Genomic DNA, 27009 nt, shown 5'->3' with positions numbered 1-27009 from the left:
TATTTATTCAACGTGAAACAGTTTATAGTGCGATTTGCTAGGAATCTGGTATAGCGGAACTTCCTTTCTTTTCGGAAAGTGGACCAGGGACCAGTCTATTCCAACAAACTCTATTTATGGTTTCATTTGCCTGAAATTTTATGTATAGGTACCCAGCCCTTTTTATCATAAGCCACTGATAACTGAAGTTCCGATTCAGTCATTACTGAAAGATGCTACGGCAGTGAACATAATTTTAAAATAATAACATTCGATTAACTCGCGAATTTATGCTACATTTTATGTAAGCAAATAAATATTGTTACGAATATTAGCAAAACTAAGGGGTGCTGCTATCTCTAAGCCGATGCTAAGCAGTGACGCGAATTCACATCAATAATTCAATCATTATGTATCTACATAAACGAAACAATAATTGCGTCTACACATATGTACCATGTACGTATACGAGCAGCGGAGAGTCAATGCACAAACACATGCATATATCTGAGATACTCCTATAAGTATGCAATGATAAAAACTATAAAATTGTGCAATTGTAGTTACAGCTGAGAAGTTTGAGAGCTGCTGGACTAGTAGATTCTGGAAGCGCCTAGAAGATGCGAACGTTGAAATTAAAGAGTATAAAAGGCGGCAATTGTAGAGGCGCTGGAATTCAGTTTGAGTTGAGTTTTCGATTGAGACGCTATCTAGCGAGCAATAGCAGTATTATTTTGAATAGTAGAGTTTCGTTTGAGCTATCAATCACTTTGGTTATTAAGACAGCTAGTTGCAAAGTATAAGTGTTATTTTGAAGTACTTTAATAAAGGCCATTTTTCCATTATTCAATATTGGAGATATTTATTCAACAGTTTAGTGATTCGAACTTAGCAGAGGGTTGCAAATAAGAGGATTTGCAAGTAAAATCGTTACAATTGGTGTCAGAAGAGGAATTGTTGAATAAATTCCAGAGGACAACAAGGACATGGTAAAGTTCAGTGAATTGAAGATCCAGCAACTAAAGAAGGAGTTGGAGAGCCGTGGATTGAATACAAGTGGCGTTAAACTCGAGCTTCAGCCACGGCTACGAGAGGCAATGGAAGCAGAAGGAATTGATGTGGACGAGTATGTCTTTTATCCTGATGGGGACGAGACAACAACGAAAATTGAAGAGAAAAACGAAACATCGCAGACAGTTACGAGCACAGACTTCAACATGATTTTGGCTGCAATATCTGCTCAAACATCGACAATGTCATCTCAACTAGAAGAACAGAAAACGTATATGTCATCACAGATGGAATCCCAAGAGACACGCATAACATCCAAGATGGAAAAACAACTAGAATCACAGGAGAACCGTATAACAGCGAAGATTGAATCACAGGAGATACGTATCTCAGAAATGTCGTCAGAAATGACATCTAAAATTGAAGAACAAGAGGCACGTATATCAGAAATGTCGACATAAATTTCAGCACAGGTATCATCGCAGATCTCTGCACAACTAGAATCGCGTATGGAAGAGAAACTAACGCAGTTTCAGGAAGGGTTCAGTGGTCGACAAGATAAAATGGAGGCCGAGATAGATGCTTTGAGAGATCGGATAGAGGAGTTGCAACTAATTCGCCCAGTTGTTTCAGCAAGCAATACGAAGGTAAAAACTCCATCTTTTGACGGCTCTGTTCCTTTCCAGGTCTTTAAGCTACAGTTTGAGAAGATCGCAAGAGTGAAAAACTGGAATGCTGAAGATAAAGTTGCTGCACTATTCATGGCGTTGAAAGGGCCTGCAGCTGAGATTTTACAAACCATTCCAGAGGGCGAACGGAACTGTTATGAAGCATTGATGGGCGCTCTAGAGAGACGATACGGAACTGAGCATAGGAGGCAGATATACCAAATGGAGTTGCTGAACCGATTCCAGAGGCCTGGTGAAGCATTGCAAGAGTTTGCGTCGGATATTGAAAGGCTAGCACATTTAGCGAATGCGGACGCACCCGTCGAATACACTGAAAGGGTAAAGATTCAGAGCTTTATAAATGGCATACGGGACGTCGAAACAAAGCGAGCTACATACGCAAACCCAAAGCCAACATTCGCAGAAACGGTGTCACAAGCTCTGATTCAGGAAACAGCGTCGCTTCTGTGTAAGCCAGTTTTCAAAGCACGCCGTGTGGAAGTAGAAAGGCCAGAGTGGGTAGACGCAATATTGGAGGCGCTGAAAGAATCGCAAAAGCGGAGTGAAAAAGTTATCAAATGCTTCAAATGCGGGAAGTCCGGTCACATTGCACGTCATTGCGATCTTGGTCCTAATAGTTCCAACAATGTGGGTGGCCGTAAACGCAAAGCTGGAGGAGATGAGCAAGAGCGAGTAAGAGGTAGAGATCGAGAGCTAGATCCAGCTATTGAATGCCCTGTGATATCTGTGTTGCTAATTGGTAGAAAATTGAGCAGTCTTACCGTCAGAGGGAATGTGGATGGTAAAGAACGTGTACTGACTGTAGATACGGGCGCATCTCATTCCTTGATCCGATCTGACTTGGTCAACAGGAGAATAAAACCGTTACCTGGAGCAAGGTTGCGTACGGTCACTGGCGAGTATAACCAAGTTCAGGGAGAAGTGATATGTGAAGTCTTGATTGGAAAGGTCATGGTTCTACACAAATTCGTTGTGGCGAAGATCGTTGAAGAAGTCATATTGGGAGTAGACTTCTTGGTTGACCATGACATCAAGATCGATATGCAGAGAAGGGTGATGCGTTATGAGAACCAGGATATACCACTTAACTTCAAGTTGGAGAAAGGGCTCAGTAGTAATCGAGTAATAGTGGAGAAGACTCGACAAACGCCACGAAAGTCAAAAGAAAAGGTTGATGGATCGAATGGGCCAAATAAAGCGAAATTAAAAGTTCCTGCGAGAAAAAGACCGGCATTGACAAACCATAATGGACGCACTAAAACAACTGAAAGAATTTTTCAGAAAGAATGCAGGGGTGGTTTCAAGCCAGCGCGCACTACTGTTGTGAAACGTCCAGACGATAATGATGATGCAAAGTCAATTCGTCAAGTGCAAGCTCTGCGAATAAGTTCATTGGCCAAACAACAGAGTGCGAGGGAACGATCAAGACTAATGAGTAGTAAGATGAAACGCAGGTACATGAGAACAAAAATTCGGAAGGTTTCTTGGAGGGAGATTTGGTACTGTTATACAACCCTCACCGGCGGAAAGGTGTTCCATTCAAGATTCGGTGCAGTTGGGAAGGCCCGTACAAAGTTGTGAAGAAGATCAGTGATACCATCTATCGCATGCAAACCACTGGGAAACCACGGATTAGAATAGTGGTTCATTTGGAAAGGCTGGCAGCGTATAGATCGAGAGATTTGTCTGATCGGGACGATCAGACTTAGGTGGAGGGCAGTGTTACGAATATTAGCAAAACTAAGGGGTGCTGCTATCTCTAAGCCGATGCTAAGCAGTGACGCGAATTCACATCAATAATTCAATCATTATGTATCTACATAAACGAAACAATAATTGCGTCTACACATATGTACCATGTACGTATACGAGCAGCGGAGAGTCAATGCACAAACACATGCATATATCTGAGATACTCCTATAAGTATGCAATGAGAAAAACTATAAAATTGTGCAATTGTAGTTACAGCTGAGAAGTTTGAGAGCTGCTGGACTAGTAGATTCTGGAAGCGCCTAGAAGATGCGAAGGTTGAAATCAAAGATTATAAAAGGCGGCAATTGTAGAGGCGCTGGAATTCAGTTTGATTTGAGTTTTCGATTGAGACGCTATCTAGCGAGCAATAGCAGTATTATTTTGAATAGCAGAGTTTCATTTGAGCTATCAATCAGTTTGGTTATTAAGACAGCTAGTTGCAAAGTATAAGTGTTATTGTGAAGTACTTTAATAAAGGCCATTTTTCCATTATTCAATATTGGAGTTATTTATTCAACAGTTTAGTGATTCGAACTTAGCAGAGGGTTGCAAATAAGAGGATTTGCAAGTAAAATCGTTACAATATTTATTTATTTTATGTTTCAAATTTAAACTGAACTTGATTGATTTTATTGACAATCTTTTTCCATTCCTCTTATTATTTGATTGTAATTAATTATTTGCATGCAATTAGAAACTACTTTTCAATGATGACAAAAGAAGTAAAACTTCTACATAAGTACGCGCACTCTTTTTTTCTTTGGATAAAGCAACGAGAGCCTCAAAGCCAGTAAGCGACTTTACATGCATTTTAACTCCTACCGTCTAAGTAATGCTACTAATACCCCTGGGACTACCGTCGAGAGATGGGTTGAGCACTAGGCTGTTCGTCTGTTGGGTTCTCGTTGCAGTACTTTCATAGTCGCACTGCGTTTGATAAATTTGGGCTAAAACCCGTATACACCTACGCCGCCTTTTTCCAGCCTTGCTAATTTTACTTATGTTTTGCCGGTAATGGGCCACGAGACTGCAGAACTTAAAATTTGTTTTAAATTTTCTATTCAGTATTTATTTACATTTATGTACTTGCACTTGATCATTGATGTGATTTGTATGTGATGTGTATGATATCGAGAAATTTACTGTATCCTGTACACTTACGCAAAATGAAAAATATAAAAACATTTCCTAAAAAAATTCTTTAAATTAAGGAAAATTTCAATGCAATTAGTAAGAATTTCTAATTTTTGCACAAAACGTTATTAACTTGAGGAAACATTTGTCTTCATTTTTTTCTAATCAAGAGCGCTTGAATATTTAAAGAAAATTATTCCTATGACCAAGTAAAAGAACATCTCAGTTTTTGAGAAAAATATTTGATTGCATAAATTAAGGGAAGCGTTTCTATGGAAAATCAAGCCCATTTTTTCTTCGTTTTCAGGAATTTTTACGATTTTTTGAGTGCAGTTATCAACATTGTGCAATGAATTAGGGCCCAAAAGCTTCGCTGGTCATGTTATGCTAAGATACTTCCAATTGGTACTAGTTATCGCAAAGCAGGAATGACTGAGGTTAACTTGCTAAACAACGGCCGAAATAGCCTAGGCGTCAACTAACAAGCTTCATCGCTTTATCCGTCTTTGGTAATGAATTATCGCACTTTTTCGGTTTTTCGAAATTTTTGATATCGAAAAAATGGGCGTGGTTATTGTCCGATTTCGTTCATTTTAAATAGCGATCTGAGATGAGCGCCCAGGAACTTATATACCAAATTTCACTAAGATTCCTCAAAATTTACTCAAGTTATCGTGTTCACGGACAGACAGACGGACGGACGGACGGACATGGCTAAATGAATTTAATTTTTCGCCCAGATCATTTGATATATAAAAGTCTTTATCTATCTCGATTAGTTTATGCCGTTAAGGGGTACCGTTATGCAAACAAAATTAATATACTCTATGAGCTCTGCTCAGCTGAGTATAAAAACACTTCCGCATTTGAATTAAAGCAATTTATAGAAAGGAAAATTTTTATTTTTTTTATATCACTCAACCCATTTAACCTTGAGTAAATTTTTGGTTAAAAGTGCGTAATTAAAATTTCAATGCCCTTAATGATGAAAACTAAAAAAAAATAAATGTAAGGCGCGATAACCTCCGAAGAGATCTAAGGCCGAGCTTCTCTTCCAATTTGCGTCGTGCTCCTCTTGATTTTTCCCTACAAATTGGCCGGACGGGACCTACATGTTTTATGCCGACTCCGAACGGCATCTGCAAGGCAGATGAGTTTTCACTGAGAGCTTTTCATGGCAGAAATACAATCGGAGCGCTTGCCAGACACTGCCGAGGGGCGACCCCGCTTAGAAAAATTTTCTTCTAATTGAAAAATTTTATTTCTAAAATTTTGATGTTGCTTTGCCCGGGAGTTGAACTCAGGGCATACGGTGTGATAGGCGGAGCACGCTACCATCACACCACGGTGGCCAACATGCTGGCAAATCTGTCATTAAACGAGCAATTCTTGTTTGTTTTTATAGCCGAACGATCTCGGGAACGGCTCAACCGATTTAAATGAAATTTGGCACAGAGATATTGTATCACCTTTTAAGACTTTCTACTTAGGTGTTGCCACTCAGAATGTCTCATAAGGTTGCCACCTATTCGAAATAAAAAAAAATTGGATATCAAACGAAAGGTATTTTACGCCGCATTACAATATGGACATTTTTGAGTAGGGTTTCCATTTAGGGTTGCCACCTATTCGAAATTTAAAAAAATTGCATGAGATATGCCGATATGGGTATCAAACGAAAGGTATTTCACTCCGTATTACAATAGGGACATTTTTGAGTAGGGTTGCCATTTAGGGTAGCCACCTATTCGAAATTTAAAAAAATTGCATGAGATATGCCGATATGGGTATCAAACGAAAGGTATTTCACTCCGCATTACAATAGGGACATTTTTGAGTAGGGTTGCCACCTATTCGAAATTTAAAAAAAAAATGCATGAGATATGCCGATATGGGTATCAAACGAAAGGTATTTCACTCCGCATTACAATAGGGACATTTTTGAGTAGGGTTGTCGTTTGGGGTTGGAGTAGTTGGAGGACGTAATGGATGAGTCAGCTTCAAATTCTGCAATTTTCGTTCACCCAGTCGGTAGTACCACTGAAAAAATGAAGCGGGTGAGAAAACTGACTGAAAATAGACAGCCGACCAAACGGAGAGGCTGTTGCAGGAAGTAGAGGTCAGGGAGGGGACCTTGAATTTTATTTCGCCTCAATACAGGGACCGGAATTTGAGGGAGGCTCAATGGAAAGATGTGGCGGATATTTTAAAGGTGTCGCGATTTAAGGTATCTGCCAAGTGGAACAGCCTGCGCTGCTCTTTCCGCGTGAGTTCTTTTTTTCTTTATAAATATACTAGCCTTTACCCGCGGCCCCGTCCGCAAAGAGAAAATGAAATATATGAGCTATTCAAGTTAGCCTGCTTATCAAGTTATCTGTTTAAACATTTTTTTCTGTCTAATGCACTTTATTTTTGTAATTGAATAAAAAAAGATCTATATGAGCTGATAACCTGATAGGATCGAACAAATGATCCCGAATTTATCCAGAAAGATCCCAAAAACCATCCAGAAATGCCCCGGAAGGATCTCCAAAAGTTCCCGGAATAGTCCCAAAAAAAACCGAAATAACAACGACGCGATTCTAGACTTATCCAGAGAACCACACAGAAATGATGCCGGATGGGTCCCCAAACGATCCCGTACAGATCCCGAAAACCATACAAAAATGCCCCGGAAGGGTCTCCAAAAGTTCCCGGAATAGTCCCAAAAAACCCGAAATGACAGCGACATGATTCTAGACTTATCCAGAGAACCACACAGAAATGATGCCGAAAGGGTCCCCAAATGATCCCGCATTAGTCGCGAAAGTCCCGAAATTACCCCGACGAGATCCCGGACGGATACCCAAAACCATCTAGAAATGATGCCGGAAGGTACCCCAAGTGATCCCGTATTATTCTCGAAAAAGTCCCGAAATTACGCCGACGGGATCCCGGACGGATACCCAAAACCATCTAGAAATGATGCCGGAAGGTACCCCAAATGATCCCGAAAAAGTCCCGAAATGACCCTGATGAGCTCCCTAAAACGCTCCAGAAATGATGCCGAAAGGGTCCCCAAATGATCCCGTATTAGTCGCGAAAAAGTCCCAAAATTAACCCGACGGGATCCAGGACGGATACCCAAAACCATCTAGAAATGATGCCGGAAGGTAACCCAAATAATCCCGTATTAGTCGAGAAAAAGTCCCAAAATGACCCCGCCGGGATCTCGGACGGATACTCAAAACCATCTAGAAATGATGCCGGCAGGTACCCCAAATGATCCCGAAAAAGTCCCGAAATGACACCGATGGGATCCCGGACGTATCCCTAAAACCCTCCAGAAATGATGCCGAAAGGGTCCCCAAATGATCCCGTATTAGTCGCGAAAAAGTCCCGAAATTACCCCTACGGGATCCCGGACGGATACCTAAAACCATCTAGAAATGATGCCGGAAGGTACCCCAAATGATCCCGAAAAAGTCCCGAAATTACCCTAATGGGATCCCGGACTCATCCCTAAAACCCTCCAGAAATGATGCCGAAAGGGTCCCCAAATGATCCCGTATTAGTATCGAAAAAGTCTCGAAATGACCCCGACGGGATCCCGGACGGATACCCAAAACCACCTAGAAATGATGCCGGTAGGTACCACAAATGATCCCGTATTAGTCGAGAAAAAGTCCCAAAATGACCCAGTCGGGATCCCGGACGGATACCCAAAACCATCTAGAAATGATGCCGGAAGGTACCCCAAATGATCCCGAAAAAGTCCCGAAATGACCCCGATGGGATCCCGGACGGAACCCGAAAAGCAACCAGAAATGATGTCGGTAGGTACCCCAAATGATCCCGAAATAGTCCCGAAATGACCCCGTCGCTGTCAAAAATATTTACTTAACGTTTGACGTCAGTGGTGAAAACTGGATGTTAATCGACTGACACCACAATTTGATGACAGTCTTTGGCACACACTGCTATATCGACTTCATGCCAGTTTTTAATATGTAATGAAAACACATTTGACACCAAATCGCCATGGTGACAGTTATGTCAGTATTTGATGTCAGTGATTTTGACATAGTGAAAACAAAGCATTACTTTCGTAGCAGAAAAAATATTGTGACGAATATTAGCATCGCTAAGTAATACTCACATCACTAACGCTAAGTAATACTCACATCACTAATCTGATCCTAAGTAAATAAAGGCACAACAACAATAAAGTAAGCTGCCACTCTTGTGTACATCAAATCAATCATCATTTACTCACATACATGCAACGCAACGGAGAGATACGCACAACACATGTAGTCATCAGCCGAAATAGTACTCACATATACACACGCATATGGTTACAAACTACAAGTATACCTGTATATGGCTGGTAACCAAGCATGAAGTTCGAGAAATTACTAGACCTTAGTAGGGGTATGCGAATGAAGCAGCGGAGAGTATAAAAGCAGTCAGTAATCAGTTTGATTTAGACACGCAGTTAGTTGTGAAGTATAAGTGTTATTGTGAAGTACCTTAAAGTAGTCTAATAAATGTATATTGGAACGATTTTCCGTCATCCCTTGTCAAAAAAATCAACCAAACAAGATAAGTCAGTCTAATAAATATTATTTTGCATTACTGAATATTGGAGTTATTTATTCAACAGTTTAGCGATTCGAACGTTAGTATAGGAGGTTTGGAATAAGCGAAATTCTCTAAATTCGTTACAATATTTAGTTATACAAAATGTGAAAAGGAAAACCAAGTTTGTTAAAAATGTCCAAATACTCATAATTAGTTGCGCGAGCAAGTGCGCGCGTTTACCCCACTTGCAATCTGTGTTGCAACATCTGCACAGTGTGCAAAACCTGCTGAACTGAGCGTCGACCAATCGCGTATCGTACACACCACCTAAATGGTTAAAGGGACCCGCATTAGGTTACGCTAAACAGTCAGTGAAGCAAATTTCTCAATAGACCATAACTGCGCGCGCAGATTAACGCCAGCAATAACAGGAAAGTTAAAGAAGTAGGCAGCAAGAACAACGTAAATACCTATGAAATGCATGCATTTAAAAACTAATACTGCCTGTTCAAGATGACTGCCGCTCTGTGACTACTCCTGCTAATGTAGCCATGTCATGACGACGGACGACGCGCCTGCGCAATCAAAGTGGTAAATCGCACAAAATCACCATCGACACAAGGCATGGCGCAGAGCTAAAGCTATGGGAAATAATTTATGCTTCAACAGTGAGATGGTGAACAGGAGTAGAAAGAACAACAACATGTATCTGAACTTAGCAACCAGCATGTGAAATCGTAAAATCAAGCACCAACTAAGCCTACTACGGCGGCCCCAGGATCGAGCCGTCTGGAGAGCCTATCATGGCGTCTTAATGTGCTTGTATGTGCAAGTACGTGTGTGTGTGTGTGTGTGTGTGTGTATGTGTGTATATGTGTCTGTGTGTGTGTGTCTGAACATTCGCATTCGGTTCGCTGCTAACTCGTTACAAAAATCGACAAAATTATAAATGAATGCGCTGTTTTTCCTGAGCCCAAATCCTATCGAAAAATCGATGGCGCGATATCGGTTAATAAATCAACCCAGTCCAATGTACATACATATGGATGTTAGCGCGCAAATCATAGAACGTACATACATATCGCTAATTTACTTCAAGTGTCATAACTCAAAAAAAACGACTTTTGAGTTAATAACATATACACGTACCCAATATCATCATCTATGTTGTATAAAAAAATCTTTCTGATCAGTTAAAAATTTACCACGTGCTATAAAAATGAAAATATGCCTTTATATGCGCAACATATGGCAGTTAAAATCTTTGAATGGCTCTCCTGGAAAATTGTGTTTTTTGAGTTATGACACTATTGAAGTAAATGAGCGATATCTCTTTTTCAAACTTCGTTGTATTTATGATTGTATGCTGCAAAACATTGCCTAGAAGTTTCTGAATATTGGTCTTAAATTAAATAAAATTAAAAGGCAAAGTTTTTAATTAAATAGTTAATTATAAGTTTATCATTTTGTAAAATAATCCTTCAGACATGCCAAAAGCAAACACCCTATCTCAGAATTTGATTGAAGAACGCCCTATTTCAAAATTTTTTTCATCTCGGTATAAATTCAATAAATTTTGAGCTGAGATAAATTCTAAGATGGGGCGTTCTTTAATCAAATTCTGAGAGTGAAAAGAGTTTCGAGGTAGGGCGTTTTTCAAAAGCGTTTTGAAATAGAGTGATATTAGACTCAGCACTCAATTCACTTAAGCACCTAATGTTATTTGAATTGTTATCTTTTTGCGTTTTGTTCTCTTTCAAAATTGTTCATTAATAAATCGTTTATAACGTTAACGAATTGAAAAGTGTTTGCATTTCATACAACAGAGGGTAGTACACTATTACTTTCGTAGCAGAAAAAATATTGTGACGAATATTAGCATCACTAAGTATTACTCACATCACTAATCTGATACTAAGTGAATAAAGGCACAACAACAACAAAGTAAGCTGCCACTCTTGTGTACATCAAATCAATCATCATTTACTCACATACATGCAAGGCAACGGAGAGATACGCACAACACATGTAGTCAACAGCCGAAATAGTACTCACATATACACACGCATATGGTTACAAACTACAAGTATACCTGTATATGGCTGGTAACCAAGCATGAAGTTCGTGAAATTACTAGACCTTAGTAGGGGTATGCGAATTAAGCAGCGGAAAGTATAAAAGCAGCGCAAGCTGAGTAATCAGTAATCAGTTTGAATTAAACACGCAATTAGTTGTGAAGTAAGAGTTATTGTGAAGTACTCTCAAAGTAGTCTAATAAAGACCATTTTGCATTATTGAATATTGGAGTTATTTATTCAACAGTTTAGCGATTCGAACGTTAGCAGAAAGTTTGGAATAAGCGGAATTTCACTAAATTCGTTACAATATGTGCATGACATATGTATGTGTATCTCGTCTTTTAAACTATACCCAAATAGCAAAAACACAATAGATTTACTTTTTGCGGCGTAAGGAAGCAAGCCGGGGTACTTGCTAGTTTATTATATAACTTTTCTTTTAGTGTTTTGTTTTAATAACTTGATGAATTGGGTTATGCAAAGTCCGTTTAAAGCTGACATCGAAAATGCCTGTTTTTTTTTTTTTTTTAATAACCTTTGAACAGTTCTGCTATGTTCAAACAGAAAAATAAATTGAGGCAATATCAATTCAAATTGAGTGGTGTTCATACAACTCAATTTAGCTTACACAATAGTAATTTGATGGCCAGTTGGCTCATCTCTACAGCAACAACATACCTGTGTTCAGAATGTCAAAATGTGCGTGTTGGAATTAGGTGAATGAAATGGAATGAAAACATAAAACTTTAAAATTTTTATGTGTTGTAAGATAATGTGTTCAATGTTTTGGTTTCATTTTGAGTTTGCCATCCTCTTTTGACAATTCCTACTCCAGTGAAATGAAAAAAATAATATCAGCTGATGAGATGAGCCAACCATATAGTTGAGCCATGCGCAGCTGACGTTTAAATCTACTCAATAAACACACTTTACAAGGTTGTATTTACAGTTTGAAACAATTTATTACGCAATTTTTTTTAAATTGGCAATTTGTTATTACAATTTATTATATGATAAATTGCGTAATAAATTGCCCAAATGGTATAAATTGCCAATATGGCGTGTGTTTGTACCTAGTATTAGAAAGAGTTAAATTTTGCAATTAGTTTCTTATAACTGGCAGTGATGCGCATCCGTTGATACCACTTTCGACCATATTCGATAAATTTTCGACATAAACAATAAATGGCATAAACAGTCTTAAACAAGTAGAAAATATAGTAACGCGCCGGACACCACCGCCGACATCGCGCCGACATTTTTGATATTCGGCTGCGGCGTGCGAAAAACGACCAAAATCGGCGGCGGCGGCGGCGTTTATCAGCGGCGTATATCTCTAGTGTACACATTCGTTGAGTGCTGCCAACTCTCATAGTACTGATCCTGATCGTTACAATCGAGATTTGATCGTGATCCAGAGCTCGGTGACTAAATGGAACGTTACTAATAACAGGAATGCACATATAAAACAGTGTGGTCATTAATATTGGGACGATTCGGGTTTCTCAATCTTTGTATAGTTAAAATAAAAAGAATATACAAAATTTTCAAGTACTTCATGTATGTCAATGGTTCAAAAAGAACGAAAAATGTCTCTTTAAACAAAGGCATAATCTTGCTGGGCTTTGATATTCAAATAACATAACCACTGTAAATGTTTTTCTGAGGAACCTCGCCTACAAATATGAATTTATATACACATATTTAGCAGGCGAGGCTCTGGCGAGCCCAAGTTGCTCATGGAAGCAGGGGGTGGGGATCGGGATGGCCCGGAAGGTTTAATGCAGTCATATTAATCGTTCCAGAGATGGTCGGGCTAGTAACCTTATGATGCTTGATGTCGGAACGTACCGGATCTATATCCGGCAAAGGAAACATTCGGGGAGTGTTTTCATCGTCAATACAATAACAACAACCCTATGGTCGGGAACGTAATACAGACCTTTTTTTGCACTCATTATTCAGTTTTAGATGCTCTACTATGCGAGCCTATCGCCGTAATGACCACCTGACTGTCAATGTAAAAATTGACGCGACTACAGTTTACGACCAGTATTTCTGCTGCTGCGGCTACCAGAACCTACCAGAACCTACACCTTCTATCAACGTATTCGTGTGCCGTATCATTCCAATCGTCTTCAAAATCCCCAAAGAAGCGGAGGCATTTGCATTTTATAACGTCTTGTTCTTTGACCACAATTAGGTTAGGTTAGCTTGAACTGGCCGGTCCACGAGGATCCTACATAGACTGAATGAGTTCGTAGTGTTACCAGAAGTTTGTTTTAACGACCAAACTGAAAAAACCCTATCCAAAACCACGACCTACGTTATAAAATAACTCCGTCCTCTTGGCAAATAATAGAAGTTTTCTAGGACTTAAGCGACTTGCTGCTTCTTAATTTGACAGTTGTATCACTCCTTCCCTGAAAAAATCGTTGGATCATGTGGTCCACTTGTGTCATACTGGAGTACTCCATGGATTATTCTGATGTAATGCTGAGCTGGAGTATATGATCCAGTCCTAGGACATCGCAATGTTAATTGGACCATATTTTTTGTATGAATTTTGGTTTATTTTTGAGCACTCGTTGGTCCATAGCGAGTACTCCATACATGCATGCATGGAGTATTCGCAATTTTTGCAGGATTATAGCTGGAAAGTGCTTAATGATTATGTTTATGTTGTCGGAGTGGTTCTCAAAGCTCCCGTTATACTGATAATTGATAAACTGCAAACCCACTCAGATTTCTTAGTACGCGCCCTTTAGGGGCGTTGGTTCTACATTACAATTAAAGAGATGGTTGGTGTCATGCAGGGATACATTGCAAGCAGGGCATACATTTTGTATGTCGGGGTGGATTCTGGATAGGTAAGAGTTTAACCTGTTACAGTATCCAGATCGAAGTTGAGCTAGAGTGACTCGCGTTTCCCTGGGGAGTGTGCGTTCCTCTTCCGCAAGTTTTGGGTATTGTTCTTTGAGTACTGGATTCACCGGGCAATTCCTGGCATAAAGGTCCGACGCCTGTTTGTGAAGTTCACTGAGGACCTGCTTGTGTTTACTGGCTTCATACGGCTGAGTTCTCAGGTGCCGTATTTCCTCATAATGCTTGCGGAGATGACTCCCTAAGCCCCTGGGCGGTGTTGGCTCATCAATCAGATGTCTGTTGGGATGCCCAGGTTTCTGGGCATTCAACAGGAACTGTTTGGTTAGCATCTCATTTCTCTCCCTGATGGGGAGTATTCTCGCCTCACTATGTAGATGGTGTTCTGGGGAAATAAGAAGACAGCCCGTGGCGGTTCTGAGAGCAGTATTTTGGCAGGCCTGTAGCTTCTTCCAGTGAGTAGTTTTTAGGCTTGGCGACCATAGCAGGGACGCGTAGCATGCAATCGGCTGGCCAATTGATTTGTAATTGGTAATGAGCGTTTCTTTATCTTTACCCCAAGTACTGCCAGCAAGAGCTTTGAGGATTTTATTACGGCTCTGGATTTTCGGTACAATTGCGGCTGCATGCTCACCAAAATGTCGATCTTGATCAAACATCACACCCAAGATTTTGGGGTATAGGACAGTCGGTAGCGTAGTGCAACCGCTTTTGCCCTGCTAATTTTTCATATGTAGCTCTTCAGCAGATTTTTTTTTTCTTGTATGCGTTTACATATTTTGTATTCACTCAACTCTTCCACAACAGTTGTATCCTCCTTAGTTTACCCAAGTTTCCTATCAAATATAACATCCTTTGTTTATCCAATTTACATATTTCCTCTAGACCAAACTTTATTGTTTTTTATCTTTCAGAATGTTGGCTGGGTTCACTTGGATGGAGATTTCTCACTTGTAACAGGACATCTACGAAAATTCGCGCTCACTATCATACTTGTACGAGCTGGTCTCGAAATGGAGCCTGATGCTTTTCGTAAAGTTTACAAAACCATTCTCAAGCTTGGTATTATACCATGGGCACTCGAAGTGGTCGTTGTTGCTATCTCATCACATTTCTTACTAACTTTACCGTGGTTGTGGGCATTCTTAATGGGTGCTGTAATTGCCGCCGTCTCGCCAGCTGTTGTTGTACCATGTCTATTGCGTTTACGCTCTAAAGGTTATGGTGTTGCGAAAGGTATACCAACTTTAATTATTGCCGTTTCGGGTATTGATGATGCACTCTCGGTTGCACTCTTCGGCATCATAAGTAGTATAATATTTACGAATAGCGGTGTTGCATATCAAATCTCTCAAGCGCCTATTTGTATTATTGGTGGCATAGGATTCGGTGTCATGTGGGGTTATATGGCACGTTTCTTTCCCGAAAAGGGTGACGAATATGTGGTACCGTTACGTTCGATATTGCTGTTCGCTGGCGGTTTGGTGGCTATTTATGGCAGCGAAGATCTTGGTTATGAAGGCGCTGGTCCGCTGGCAGTCGTATTCGCGGCATTCACTTCCAATTTGTTTTGGATTCAACAAGGTTGGGAGGCGGAAGATAATCCAGTGGGTACGGCATTCGAAATTATTTGGATGATATTTGAACCGATATTGTTTAGTGTTACGGGTGCCACTATTAAGGTGTGTAGAGATGTGTTAAAAAAGCACTGTTATAAAAGATAATATTTCCGATTTATTTTGCAGATAAGTGAACTGGAAGGCGATCTCGTCTATTTGGGTCTAACATGCATTGCAATTTCTTCTGTACTGCGCATCTTTTGTACGGCTGGTATCGCATTTGGTGATCGTCTTAATACGAAAGAGAAATTCTTTGTTGCCATCTCTTGGATGTCAAAAGCTACTGTGCAAGCAGCTCTATCCACGGTCCCTTTGCGTAACTTGGGCGCTAATCCTAGCGTAGAAGAGCGACGTTTAGCATATATCGTACAGACACTTTGTGTATTGAGTATTGTTTTGACAGCTCCTTTGGGCGCCATTTTGATCACGCTTACCGGTCCGCGTTTGTTGACACGAACCAAGCAGCCTCCGGTTGTGGAAGGTAAGCATTTGTTGTGCAAATGGCAAGGAATATCTTCTTTGATTAAATATTGGGAACACATGTTTTTGAAAGTTCTTTAAAGGTCTTTGATTTTTTACATCTCTCTTATGTGAATAAGTTGTACCGTAAATTTTTAAGAAGGCGTAAGCTGAAGTCTGCTCCCTCTAAATCTTTGATAGCGGGGCGCTCACTCGATATGAAACTAAAGTAGTTCTCCCTCTAAGTTTTTTCAGCCATTCGGCCAATATGTGCTAGGTAAGGCATGCGTGAGCTACTCGATTTTCCAATTAACATTCGTATGAGATTGAGGCAGAGAATGTTAGGATATCCACTTAACAAAGGAGAGGAAAGGAAAAGAAAAGAAAGGAAATGAAACAAGAAACGGAAGGAAGACGAAAGGAAAGATTAGAAGTCTAAACCGAAGCCGAAACAGATACGGGAAGGCGTGTTATCGACTTGCTCAGTGTATAAATAAGTTATAAATTGCTTTTTCAATGAGTTATCGTTTTCTTAACGAAAGTATATTGATTTGTTATCGAAAAGTTATGGAATATTTATCTAAAATATATGGAGTATGTTATCAAAAAGCTGTGGAACAGATATAGATTTCTTGTCAAAAAACAACTAACTGATTTGGTATTAAACAGTTATCGAAAAGTTATAGATCTTTTATCAAAAAGTAATCGATATTTTAGCTAAAAGTTATCGATGATTTATCGATGTTTATAAAAAGTGTATGTTACCAAGGGTGCTACCAGTTTGGTATCGGCGTGTTATCGAAAATGTATCGATTTGTCATCAAAAAGTTATTAATTTGATATCTAAAAGTTATCGATTTATTTTCGGAGGCTGACCGATTTGACATTGTCGTGTTATCGGTTTGTTATCTTTCGACGGCTCAACAGTTTGTTATGAAACATGTATCAATAAAAAATCACTACCAAATCGATGACAGACCTGTAACCCGTCGATAACAAGCAGATTAGAAACCAATAAGTATCCACTAGTTGGACGATAACAGGCCGATATCAAGACGTAGTAACCAACGAAGAGATTTTAGGGCGAGCTATTGTTTCCAAAGTTTTGATGTTGCTTTGCACGGGGCTTGTCTAAGGATCTTCGGTATGGTAGGCGGAGCACGCTACCACTACACCACGGAGGCTACCCTTGATTGAATATGACTGGTAAAGCTAGCAAGTATATTCCGCGAGGGACGATTTCGGAGCTAGAGGAACAGCATCTTAAAGTCAACAAACTCTAAAGCTCTGAAAAATTCGACATGGCAATCGAGTTTTTTTTTTATTTTGAAGAACTTCTGCACGACATATTTCCTTTCTACCCATAAGCTAGAACTCTTGCTTATTTATACTTAAGGTCCTGCCCTTGCGCTTTCCTGCTAAGCTCCTTCCCAAAATTAGTTAACCCACATTTCGGTATATATGCAATTAAACACCATATCTTTGCTTGTCTTATTTCCTATTACAGGTTGGCGTCGCAGTCATCGTCCATCTATACGCGATATTAGTATTATTGATGAGGAGGAGGAGCGTGAAGATCCCGAATCACCTATGGACAAGACAACCGTTGGTAATACGCAATCGAACGCAAACATTAATAATGTTGGTTATGCACATTAGTTATATTATTCCAACATGCCCAGAGGTGCCAACTACAATACACAAAGATCAAGGACAATAATTATAAAATGCACCGTTATTCGAATTGTATAAATGTATTGGTATATGTCCTTCAACGAATAGTTCGTGCTTTTTGTTGTTTCCTAAACCCAAATTCTAAAAATCGCCAATGCTAAAACTGAATCGCTGAAAATCTATAAAATAAAATTTGTATGCGCCTAAAGGTATGTAATATTAAGCACTTCGCCTGCTAATGCGAGTAATACTATGCGAATCGCAGGCTAACTTCTGGTAGCATTGCATACATTTAGGCGTACCGTATATATTTGTTTAATTGATTTTCAGCATTCAAGTTTTAGCACTAACGATTTTAAGAAATCTGGGACTGATATTGTTTGCTGAATAGAAAAACTATGTAAAATAGTATGTAGAAGTATACTGAAATACTAAATATTAAGAAGACATCGACGGTAGTACATGACATTATCTATTCTACAGATACTATACCTACTACCCCATGACTATTATTTAAGTGTTGTTTTTTGTTTTCGTCGTATTTAGAAGTATACATGTAGGCTTAAAATAAATATAAACCATATCGATAAACTATTCCAAACAAAGTCTGTGCTAAATGTTAAACGTAATTGAAAACTGTGTAATTAATTAATTAAATAATAGGGGGTTCAAAAGTGCCTAAAATAGAAAGAATAGAAAGGAAACTAATGCTACAAGAAAGAAGAGGCCCCGCCCCTGAAAAAATAAGCACTATGAACACATTCGACACTCAAGAAGTCAGCCGTATGAAGAAAAGAAGCACAAAAGGCCAATTTGCAGCTAGCCTGTAATCAGCATGGCTTCAGAAAACTCCATAGCAACCACCGCGCTAAATACCATTGGCACCCAGATAAATTGCGGTTTAAATCAAAACCCCCACCATAGAACAGTACTCGTAGCGCTAGACCTATAAAAAGCTTTTGATACGGTCAACCATGGCTCGTTACTGCAAGACCTGGAAGGGTTTACCCTTCCCTCATGTCTTAAAAGGTGGCCCGCAAATTATCTGGGTGGTCGGCAGGCATCGGTGCAATTTAGAAACGAAACATCAAAACCAAAAAGAATTAAACAAGGGGTGCCACAGGGTGGTGTCCTGTCCCCACTTTTGTTTAATTTCTACATATCTAAGCTACCTTCACCACCGGAAGGAGTCACAATCGTTTCCTACGCCGATGACTGCACAATAATGGCCACAGGCCCAGGCCCACAGATCGATGAGCTATGCAATGGAATAAACGGCTACCTCCCTGATCTCTCCAGTTTTTTCGCCTCGCGAAACCTGGCATTATCACCGACTAAATCTTCCGCGACCTTATTTACAACATGGATGTCCCAAATGTCGACCATCTTGAACATCCACGTCGATGGCACTACGCTACCGACTGTCCTACACCCCAAAATCTTGGGTGTGACGTTTGATCAGGATCTACATTTTGGTGAGCACGCAGCCTCAATTGTTCCGAGAATTCAGAGCCGTAACAAAATCCTCAAATCCCCCGCTGGCAGTACTTAGGGAAAAGATAAAGAAACGCTCATGACTACATACAAAGCAATTAGCCAGCCGATTGCGTGCTACGCGTCACCCATATGGTCGCCAAGCCTAAAAATTACCCACTGGAAGAAGCTACAGGCTTGCCAAAATACTGCTCTCAGAATCGCCAGGGGATGTCTTCTTATGTCCCCAGAACACCATCTGCATAATGAGGCCAGAATACTCCCCATCAGGGAGAGAAATGAGATGCTGATCAAACAGTTCCTGTTGAATACCCAGAAACCTGAGCATCCCAACAGACATCTGATTGATGAGCCAGCACCGCCTAGGGGCTTAAGGAGTCATCTCCGTAAGCATTTTGAGGAAATACGGCACCTGAGAACCCAGCCGTATGAAGCGAAAAAACACAAGCAGGTCCTTGGTGAACTCCCCAAACAGGCGTCGGACCTTTATGCCGGGAATTGCCCGGTGAATCCAGTACTCAAAGAAAAGTATCCAAAATTCGCGGAAGAGGAACGCATACTCCCCAGGGAAACGCGTGTCACTCTTGCTCAACTTCGTTCTGGATACTGTAACAGGTTAAACTCTTACCTATCCAGAATCAACCCCGACATACAAAATGTATGCCCCGCTTGCAATGTGTCCCCACATGACACCAACCATCTCTTTAATTGTAATGTGGAACCAACGCCTCTAACACCCCTTTCCTTATGGTCCACCCCTGTTGAAACAGCAAATTTCCTTGGACTCCCGTTAGAGGATATTGATGACAATTTGTGATCGGTCGCGGCTGTTGGGTGGGGCGAAGCACTGCTACAACAACAACAACAACAAAAGGCCACATTTTCACGATCATTTCCACGTTTTAGTGAAGATGTTCTCGTTTCAGTACTTCGGGCCCAGATCATATATGTATATTTTGGACCATGTCGGGAGTATTTCCTTTGCCTCTTCATATAAAGATCGTTTTCGAATTTAACCCTGACCAAGTCGATGATTTTTTCGCGTCAGTTCGGGAACGCTTTGAGAACATTTTAGAATTGTTTTTTAAGATTGCTAGCAGCATCATTTCGGAACGATTTGCGGTATCAGTTCTGTTTCAGAGTTTTCACGAAACCTTTCTTCCTGAAGCAGTCGTCCAAAAGTCCGTCAAAAAAGTCACATAAACAAATGTTCACACTTTTTATGGAAGAAAATCTAAAACACATATTTGAAAAAAAATTTAAAAATCAAGTCCTTGAATCTAAGTAGGTATCTCCTTTAAATTTTTTTTCGGACAGTATAACGTCTGCCAAGTATGCTGTTGTTGTTGTTGTTGTTGTTGTAGCAATGCTCGCCCCACCTAATAGCCGCGACCGATCACAAATTGTCATCAATATCCTCTAACGGGAGTCCAAGGAAACTTGCCGTTTCAACAGGGGTGGACCATAAGGAAAGGGGTGTTAGAGGCGTTGGTTCCACATTACAATTAAAGAGATGGTTGGTGTCATGTGGGGACACATTGCAAGCAGGGCATACATTTTGTATGTCGGGGTTGATTCTGGATAGGTAAGAGTTTAACCTGTTACAGTATCCAGAACGAAGTTGAGCAAGAGTGACACGCGTTTCCCTGGGGAGTATGCGTTCCTCTTCTGCGAGTTCTGGATATTTTTCTTCAAGTACTGGATTCACCGGGCAATTCCCGACATAAAGGTCCGACGCCTGTCTATGGAGTTCACCAAGGACCTGCTTGTGTTTTTCCGCTTCATACGGCTGGGTTCTCAGGTGCCGTATTTCCTCAAAATGCTTACGGAGATGACTCCTTAGGCCCCTAGGCGGTGCTGGTTCGTCAATCAGATGTCTGTTGGGATGCCCAGGTTTCTGGGTATTCAACAGAAACTGTTTGGTCAGCATCTCATTTCTCTCCCTGATGGGGAGTATTCTCGCCTCATTATGCAGATGGTGTTCTGGGGACATAAGAAGACAGCCCGTGGCGATTCTGAGAGCAGTATTTTGGCAGGCCTGTAGTTTCTTCCAGTGGGTGGTTTTTAGGCTTGGCGACCATATGGGTGACGCGTAGCACGTAATCGGCTGGCTAATTGCTTTGTATGTGGTCAAGAGCGTTTCTTTATCTTTTCCCCAGGTACTGCCAGCAAGGGATTTGAGGATTTTATTACGGCTCTGAATTCTTGGAACAATTGCGGTTGCGTGCGCACCAAAATGTAGATCCTGATCAAACGTCACACCCAAGATTTTGTGGTGTAGGACAGTCGGTAGCGTAGTGCCATCGACGTGGATGTTCAATATGGTCGCTTCCCAAGGCAGTCGGTTCTATGTACCGGAGCGACTCGGGATTTTTCCCGACCAAGGACTGTCATTTCAGTGTGACCCCATTTAATTTGTTTCGTCCCTCCCACAAATTGTCATCCTCCCAGCAGCTCCTTGCAGCAGGACTGCTACATATTCTCTTACTCCGGGAAGGTATCGAACCCAATCCGGGTCCGTCTCCTGACCCCGGTCCTGAGAAATGGTTTTGCTGCATTTGCCAGAAAATAATCTTTTTAGGACGGTCATACTCTGTTCAGTGTGTCTCGTGCAAGGGATGGTTGCATCGGACAGGTTGTTCTGGGCTTGATCCCAAAACCCGACGTCCACGTAACTTTTATAAATCTTTTGTGGCTCCTTGCTGCTCACGCCCAAGGGCGTCCCGTAGTCTACGCCTAAGCGTATCCCCACTACCTTCCAGCAGCTTCGCTGCTCAGCAAGCCACAACAAGTACCCGCTGCTGCTCGCGCCCCACGGCGCCAACAACTCAAACAGCTGATACCACTCATAACTACTACCTTCGTAGTAGAGCTGGTAGCAATGCTGAGCATCAGCCCCTGCCCCCGTCTTCTTCTCCCCCCCTCTTTTCTGGCAGCAATCGTGCAGGTCAGGGAAACAGACTCTTAGTCCCTGCCTCCGTTTGCACCGTCTGCCAGCACAGAATATATAGGTTTGCGACATCCGCTCAATGCAGCTCCTGCCTTGGGTGGTGCCACTTTCCTAGATGTTCTGGTCTCCGCGACGGCAACCCCTCGACGGGTTTCATCGCGCCATGTTGCCAGGTCGCAAACCCAAATCATCCGGGTACCCCAATGCTTGCCCAAGGGCGCCCAGTCCCAAGGCCACAACAGCAATTGCGTCCTGGCCTTCCACAACCTAGGCGTAGTCACCCCTCACTTACCCCTAGAGTGGCGGCGTCACCCCTCATGCACTTCAGAATTCTGCAGTTCAACTGTAATGGACTAATTGGGAAGATTACGGAGATAGTCGATTTCATGAAGCGGCACAACATCCGCATTGCTGCGATTCAAGAGACTAAACTCACAGCAAGATCTGATTGCAGAACTGCTCTGGTTATAATGTCCACAGGAAAGACCGCGAGAGCGGAAATGGAGGCGGCCTCGCGTTTATTATACACCACTCTGTGCAATATCATATATTTGATCCTGGCATCGACCGCAGTGACAATGTCTTAGAACGTCAAGGCCTATCTGTCCGGTCAGGCGATGCAAATCTAGAAATCATCAACATCTACATCCCTCCTGTCACCTGTTGCCCCAGTGGATACCGCCCTAATATCGAGGCCTTACTCACTGGCAACAATCGCATTATCTTAGGCGATTTCAATGCCCATCACGACCTATGGCATTCAAACTTGCGGGCGGACAGTAGGGGTGAGATCTTGGCGGATCAAATAGACGAAACGATGTTCTGCACAATAAACGGAGACGCCCCCACACGTATGGTAGGAAGCTGTCATAGCTCGCCAGATATCTCAATCGTGAGCGCAGAACTCGTAAACTGCGTCAACTGGCAGCCGATGGTAACATTGGCATCCGACCACCTGCCCATACTTATTTCGTTCGAGCGTACCGCCGACTTCATCGTCACCGAAAAACGCACTTTCATAAACTTCAAAAAAGGAAAGTGGGAAGAATATAAATCTGCAACAGACAGCAGCTTTGCTGCCCTCCCTATCCCGACTGATGCCCGCCAAGGGGAGCGTGCCTTCCGTAAGGTCATTGAATCCGCCTCGGCACATTTCATTCCCGCCGGGAGAATTCCCGAAATCCGGCCCACTTCCCGGCGGAGGCCGCGAGCTTAGCGAGGGAACGCGACCTTATAAGACAGCTTGATCCAGACGACCCCCAAATAAGGGATATAAACCAACGCATCAGATTGCTTGTGGACGAACACAAGCGGGCGAAATGGGAAGAGCACCTAAGAGGTTGTAACCTCTCTACCGGTGTAGGTAAACTTTGGTCCACCGTAAAGTCCCTATCGAATCCGACTAAGCACAAAGACAAAGTTTCCATCGCCTTTGGCGATAAGGTGCTGTCGGATGCGAAAAAATGCGCGAGCGCTTTCTGCCGACAATATATAATGCATCCTACGGTCGACAAAGATAGACGGAGAGCCAATAGACACGCACATAAACACAAACTCAGCGCGTCACCAATTACCATCACCGCTAGAGAGGTTGAGGACGCCATTGGTCGCGCTAAACCATCCAAAGCAGTGGGCCCAGACGGCATAGCCATGCCGATGCTTAAAAACCTAGGGAAAGAGGGTTTCAAATATTTAGCGCATGTCTTCAACCTGTCTCTTTCCACCTTTGTCATACCCGAGAAATGGAAAATGGCCAAGGTGGTCCCGCTACTAAAGCCTGGGAAACCAGCTAACGTTGGTGAGTCATATCGTCCGATATCTCTCCTATCGCCAGCGGCAAAGACGCTTGAAGCCATTTTGCTCCCTTATTTCCAAGCACATTTGCAGCTAGCCCCTCATCAGCATGGCTTCAGAAAACTCCATAGCACTACCTCCGCGCTAAATGTCATTAGCACCCAGATAAATTGCGGTTTGAATCAATATCCCCACCATAGAACAGTACTCGTAGCGTTAGACCTATCAAAAGCTTTTGATACGGTCAACCATGGCTCGTTACTGCAAGACCTGGAAGGGTCTACCCTTCCCCATGTCTTAAAAGGTGGACCGCAAATTATCTGGGTGGTCGGCAGGCATCGGTGCAATTCAGAAACGAAACATCAAAACAAAGGAGAATTAAACAAGGGGTGCCACAGGGTGGTGTCCTATCCCCGCTTTTGTTTAATTTCTACATATCTAAGCTACCTTCACCACCGGAAGGAGTCACAATCGTTTCCTACGCCGATGACTGCACAATAATGGCCACAGGCCCAAGCCCAAAGATCGATGAGCTATGCAATAAAATAAACGGCTATCTCCCTGATCTCTCCAGTTTTATCGCCTCGCGAAACCTGGCATTGTCACCGACTAAATCTTCCGCGACCTTATTTACAACATGGACGCCCCAAATGTCGACCAAGTATGCTAATAGTGTCTAGTAATTTTGAAAGTGCAAAAATGCAACCATAGCTCAATTATATGGTTAGCTCATCTCATCAGCTGATTTTATTTATTCCATTTCACTGGTATAAGGATTGTCAAAAGGAGATGGCAAACGCAAAATGTAACCAACACATTGTCAAATATTTACTGCCGAGGAGGTAAATTTTTTATAAAAAAATAGTTTTATTTTAGGTTTGGTTAGGTTAGGTTGAGGTGGCTGCCCGGGGCCACACTTAGGCCAGTAGTATTAGGCCCGTTGTGATACCACGAAAATTCACCGTTAACTTTCCTCTTCGAACCATTTTGAGGACCTGATGAAAGCTACGTTGACGTCATGCTCCACAACCTCGCTCAGATTATCAAGAAATGGAGCACCCATAAAGCGCTGTCGTGCTCCGCTTAGTGCTGGACAGTTGCAAATAAGGTGAACCACCCTTTCCTCCTCCTCATCCTCTTTACAACTCCTACAGCATCGACGATAAGGCGCTCCTAAACTTTCTGCATGCCTACCTATTTCTGGCTAGCAACGGACAAAAAATGCTGCTGGTAACCATAACAACTGGTGGTTACCATAGCAATCGGCGCGATTGGCGGTAGTCGTGCACACACGTACTTGTTGTCGGCTTTGCTTGATGAAAATCAAAATGTTTAGATTCTTTCGCTTGACAGCTGGTCTATTTGATCGTGGCCAACGTGATTGACAAGCATTGGTGTGTTAGTTTTGTGAAAACGTGAAATGAGCAAATTCGCGGAAGAAAAAGATTTTACATTGCGGTTTATTGAAACCTACGAATGCATGTCGGATGGAAAAAAAATTGCCAAAAAGCAGGTAATTTTCTTAGTGGCTTAAGATTAGCATCTTATTAAAATTGAATAAGGTACAAAACTGCATACTCGAAAAAATTCTTAGAAAAAAGTTCAAAGATGTTTATGAAAATTCGCAAAATTTACAAACAATAAAAAATCGTCATCCGGTGACATGTTTACGTCTGCACGCTACGAATTTTCAATACAAATGGCGCTTGATGCTTTCTGCTTGTGTGGTGGCCGGGCAAGCGACAATCACCCGATACGCACACAACCACCCGTTGCTATGGTTACCAGCAGCATTTTTTGTGCCGTTGCCAGCCAGCATATGAGGCAATGACTAGTTAGTGCCCCCACAAGTGTGGAAATTGTATCCCATCTCAGATTGTACACGTGACGGGATCTTTTAGGATCCCATTTAGGCCAGGTTCGATGTTCGACACCCCGGTGTTTGTAGACATCTTTCGTCGGTTTGACGGTGGATGCGCTCTTTTAGCATTAGCTTGCATGTGGACAGGGGCATACCTAAGCGTTCTTGGCCAGGAAGAACCTGCCTGGTTGTACCCTGCCTAGAGAGCTCATCTGCAATGCAGTTTCCCTCGATGTCCCTATGTCCAGGGACCCACGTGAGGTGTACACGGTAGTTTTTATTTGTATAAACAATAACTTGTATTTTCCAAGACTAAATTTTGAAATTTACATACTCAAAATAAATATACAGACGACTTTCGACACAAAAGTCACATGCTCAAACTGAGTATCTAGAATTTTTAATGCTGACGCTTCTGCAGTGTTCTATTGTAAAAGTAGAGCATAAATAAACACATACACTACTCAATAAACCCCCAATTTTCGAGTCTCGGTTTCCTGCTGGTATGGCTTAGATGAGGTACTGTAAAGAATTGAGGACACAGATCGGCAGTCCCTAAGTTTATTCCACTCTATTGTATTCTATGTCGGATTGAGTTCCCCACAGCGGATATTAACCCACAAATGGTGTATTGTGCCTTTTTAAATTGTTTGAAGTTGGAGTGCTCTTAGGTCATAACCAAAATGAAGGCATGCTATTTCCGCTTCCTGCAAGTTAATATACTAAGTATGTGAAGCCACTGCTACTTCCTCTAAGTCGTATCATTTGAGTAGACTTAAATTACTGTATTTCTTGAAAAAAAAAAAACCCAAATATGCACTTGTCCATTAGGCAGGGAGGTATAGATAGAGGGAAATCCCGGCGAAGGCATCGCTTTAGTGATGCAGAATTTTATGAAAATACCAAGATCTAAGCGGAGATACGCTGGAATGAGAGCTCTTTCAGATTTCGGAAGACGGATGCTATAAGCGTGACTCTCAGGTTTCGTATGTCAGATATTCTCTGGATGTCAACCAAGCACATAGACAGCTGAAAAGGGTGTAAGCATGACATTGATAGATGGGTTTT

General features: G+C 41.7%; 1 protein-coding gene across 3 annotated transcripts in view; it reads left to right on the top strand.

The window, feature by feature from the left end:
* Positions 1–18436, top strand: part of Nha1 (Na[+]/H[+] hydrogen antiporter 1) — a 160212-nt gene extending 141776 nt beyond the window's left edge. For all 3 annotated transcript variants that reach the window (XM_067764734.1, XM_067764732.1, XM_067764735.1), the window contains exons 6-8: positions 15005–15772; positions 15836–16190; positions 17676–18436. In XM_067764734.1, the coding sequence (XP_067620835.1) occupies positions 15005–15772; positions 15836–16190; positions 17676–17827 (1275 nt within the window). In that variant the 3' untranslated portion in view covers positions 17828–18436. The remainder of the gene's footprint in view (positions 1–15004; positions 15773–15835; positions 16191–17675) is intronic.
* The last annotated feature ends 8573 nt before the right edge of the window (positions 18437–27009 follow it).

Source organism: Eurosta solidaginis, chromosome 2, assembly GCF_040869045.1.
Source record: "Eurosta solidaginis isolate ZX-2024a chromosome 2, ASM4086904v1, whole genome shotgun sequence".
NCBI lineage: Eukaryota > Metazoa > Arthropoda > Insecta > Diptera > Tephritidae > Eurosta > Eurosta solidaginis.
This window is presented reverse-complemented; position numbering and strand designations above follow the sequence as displayed.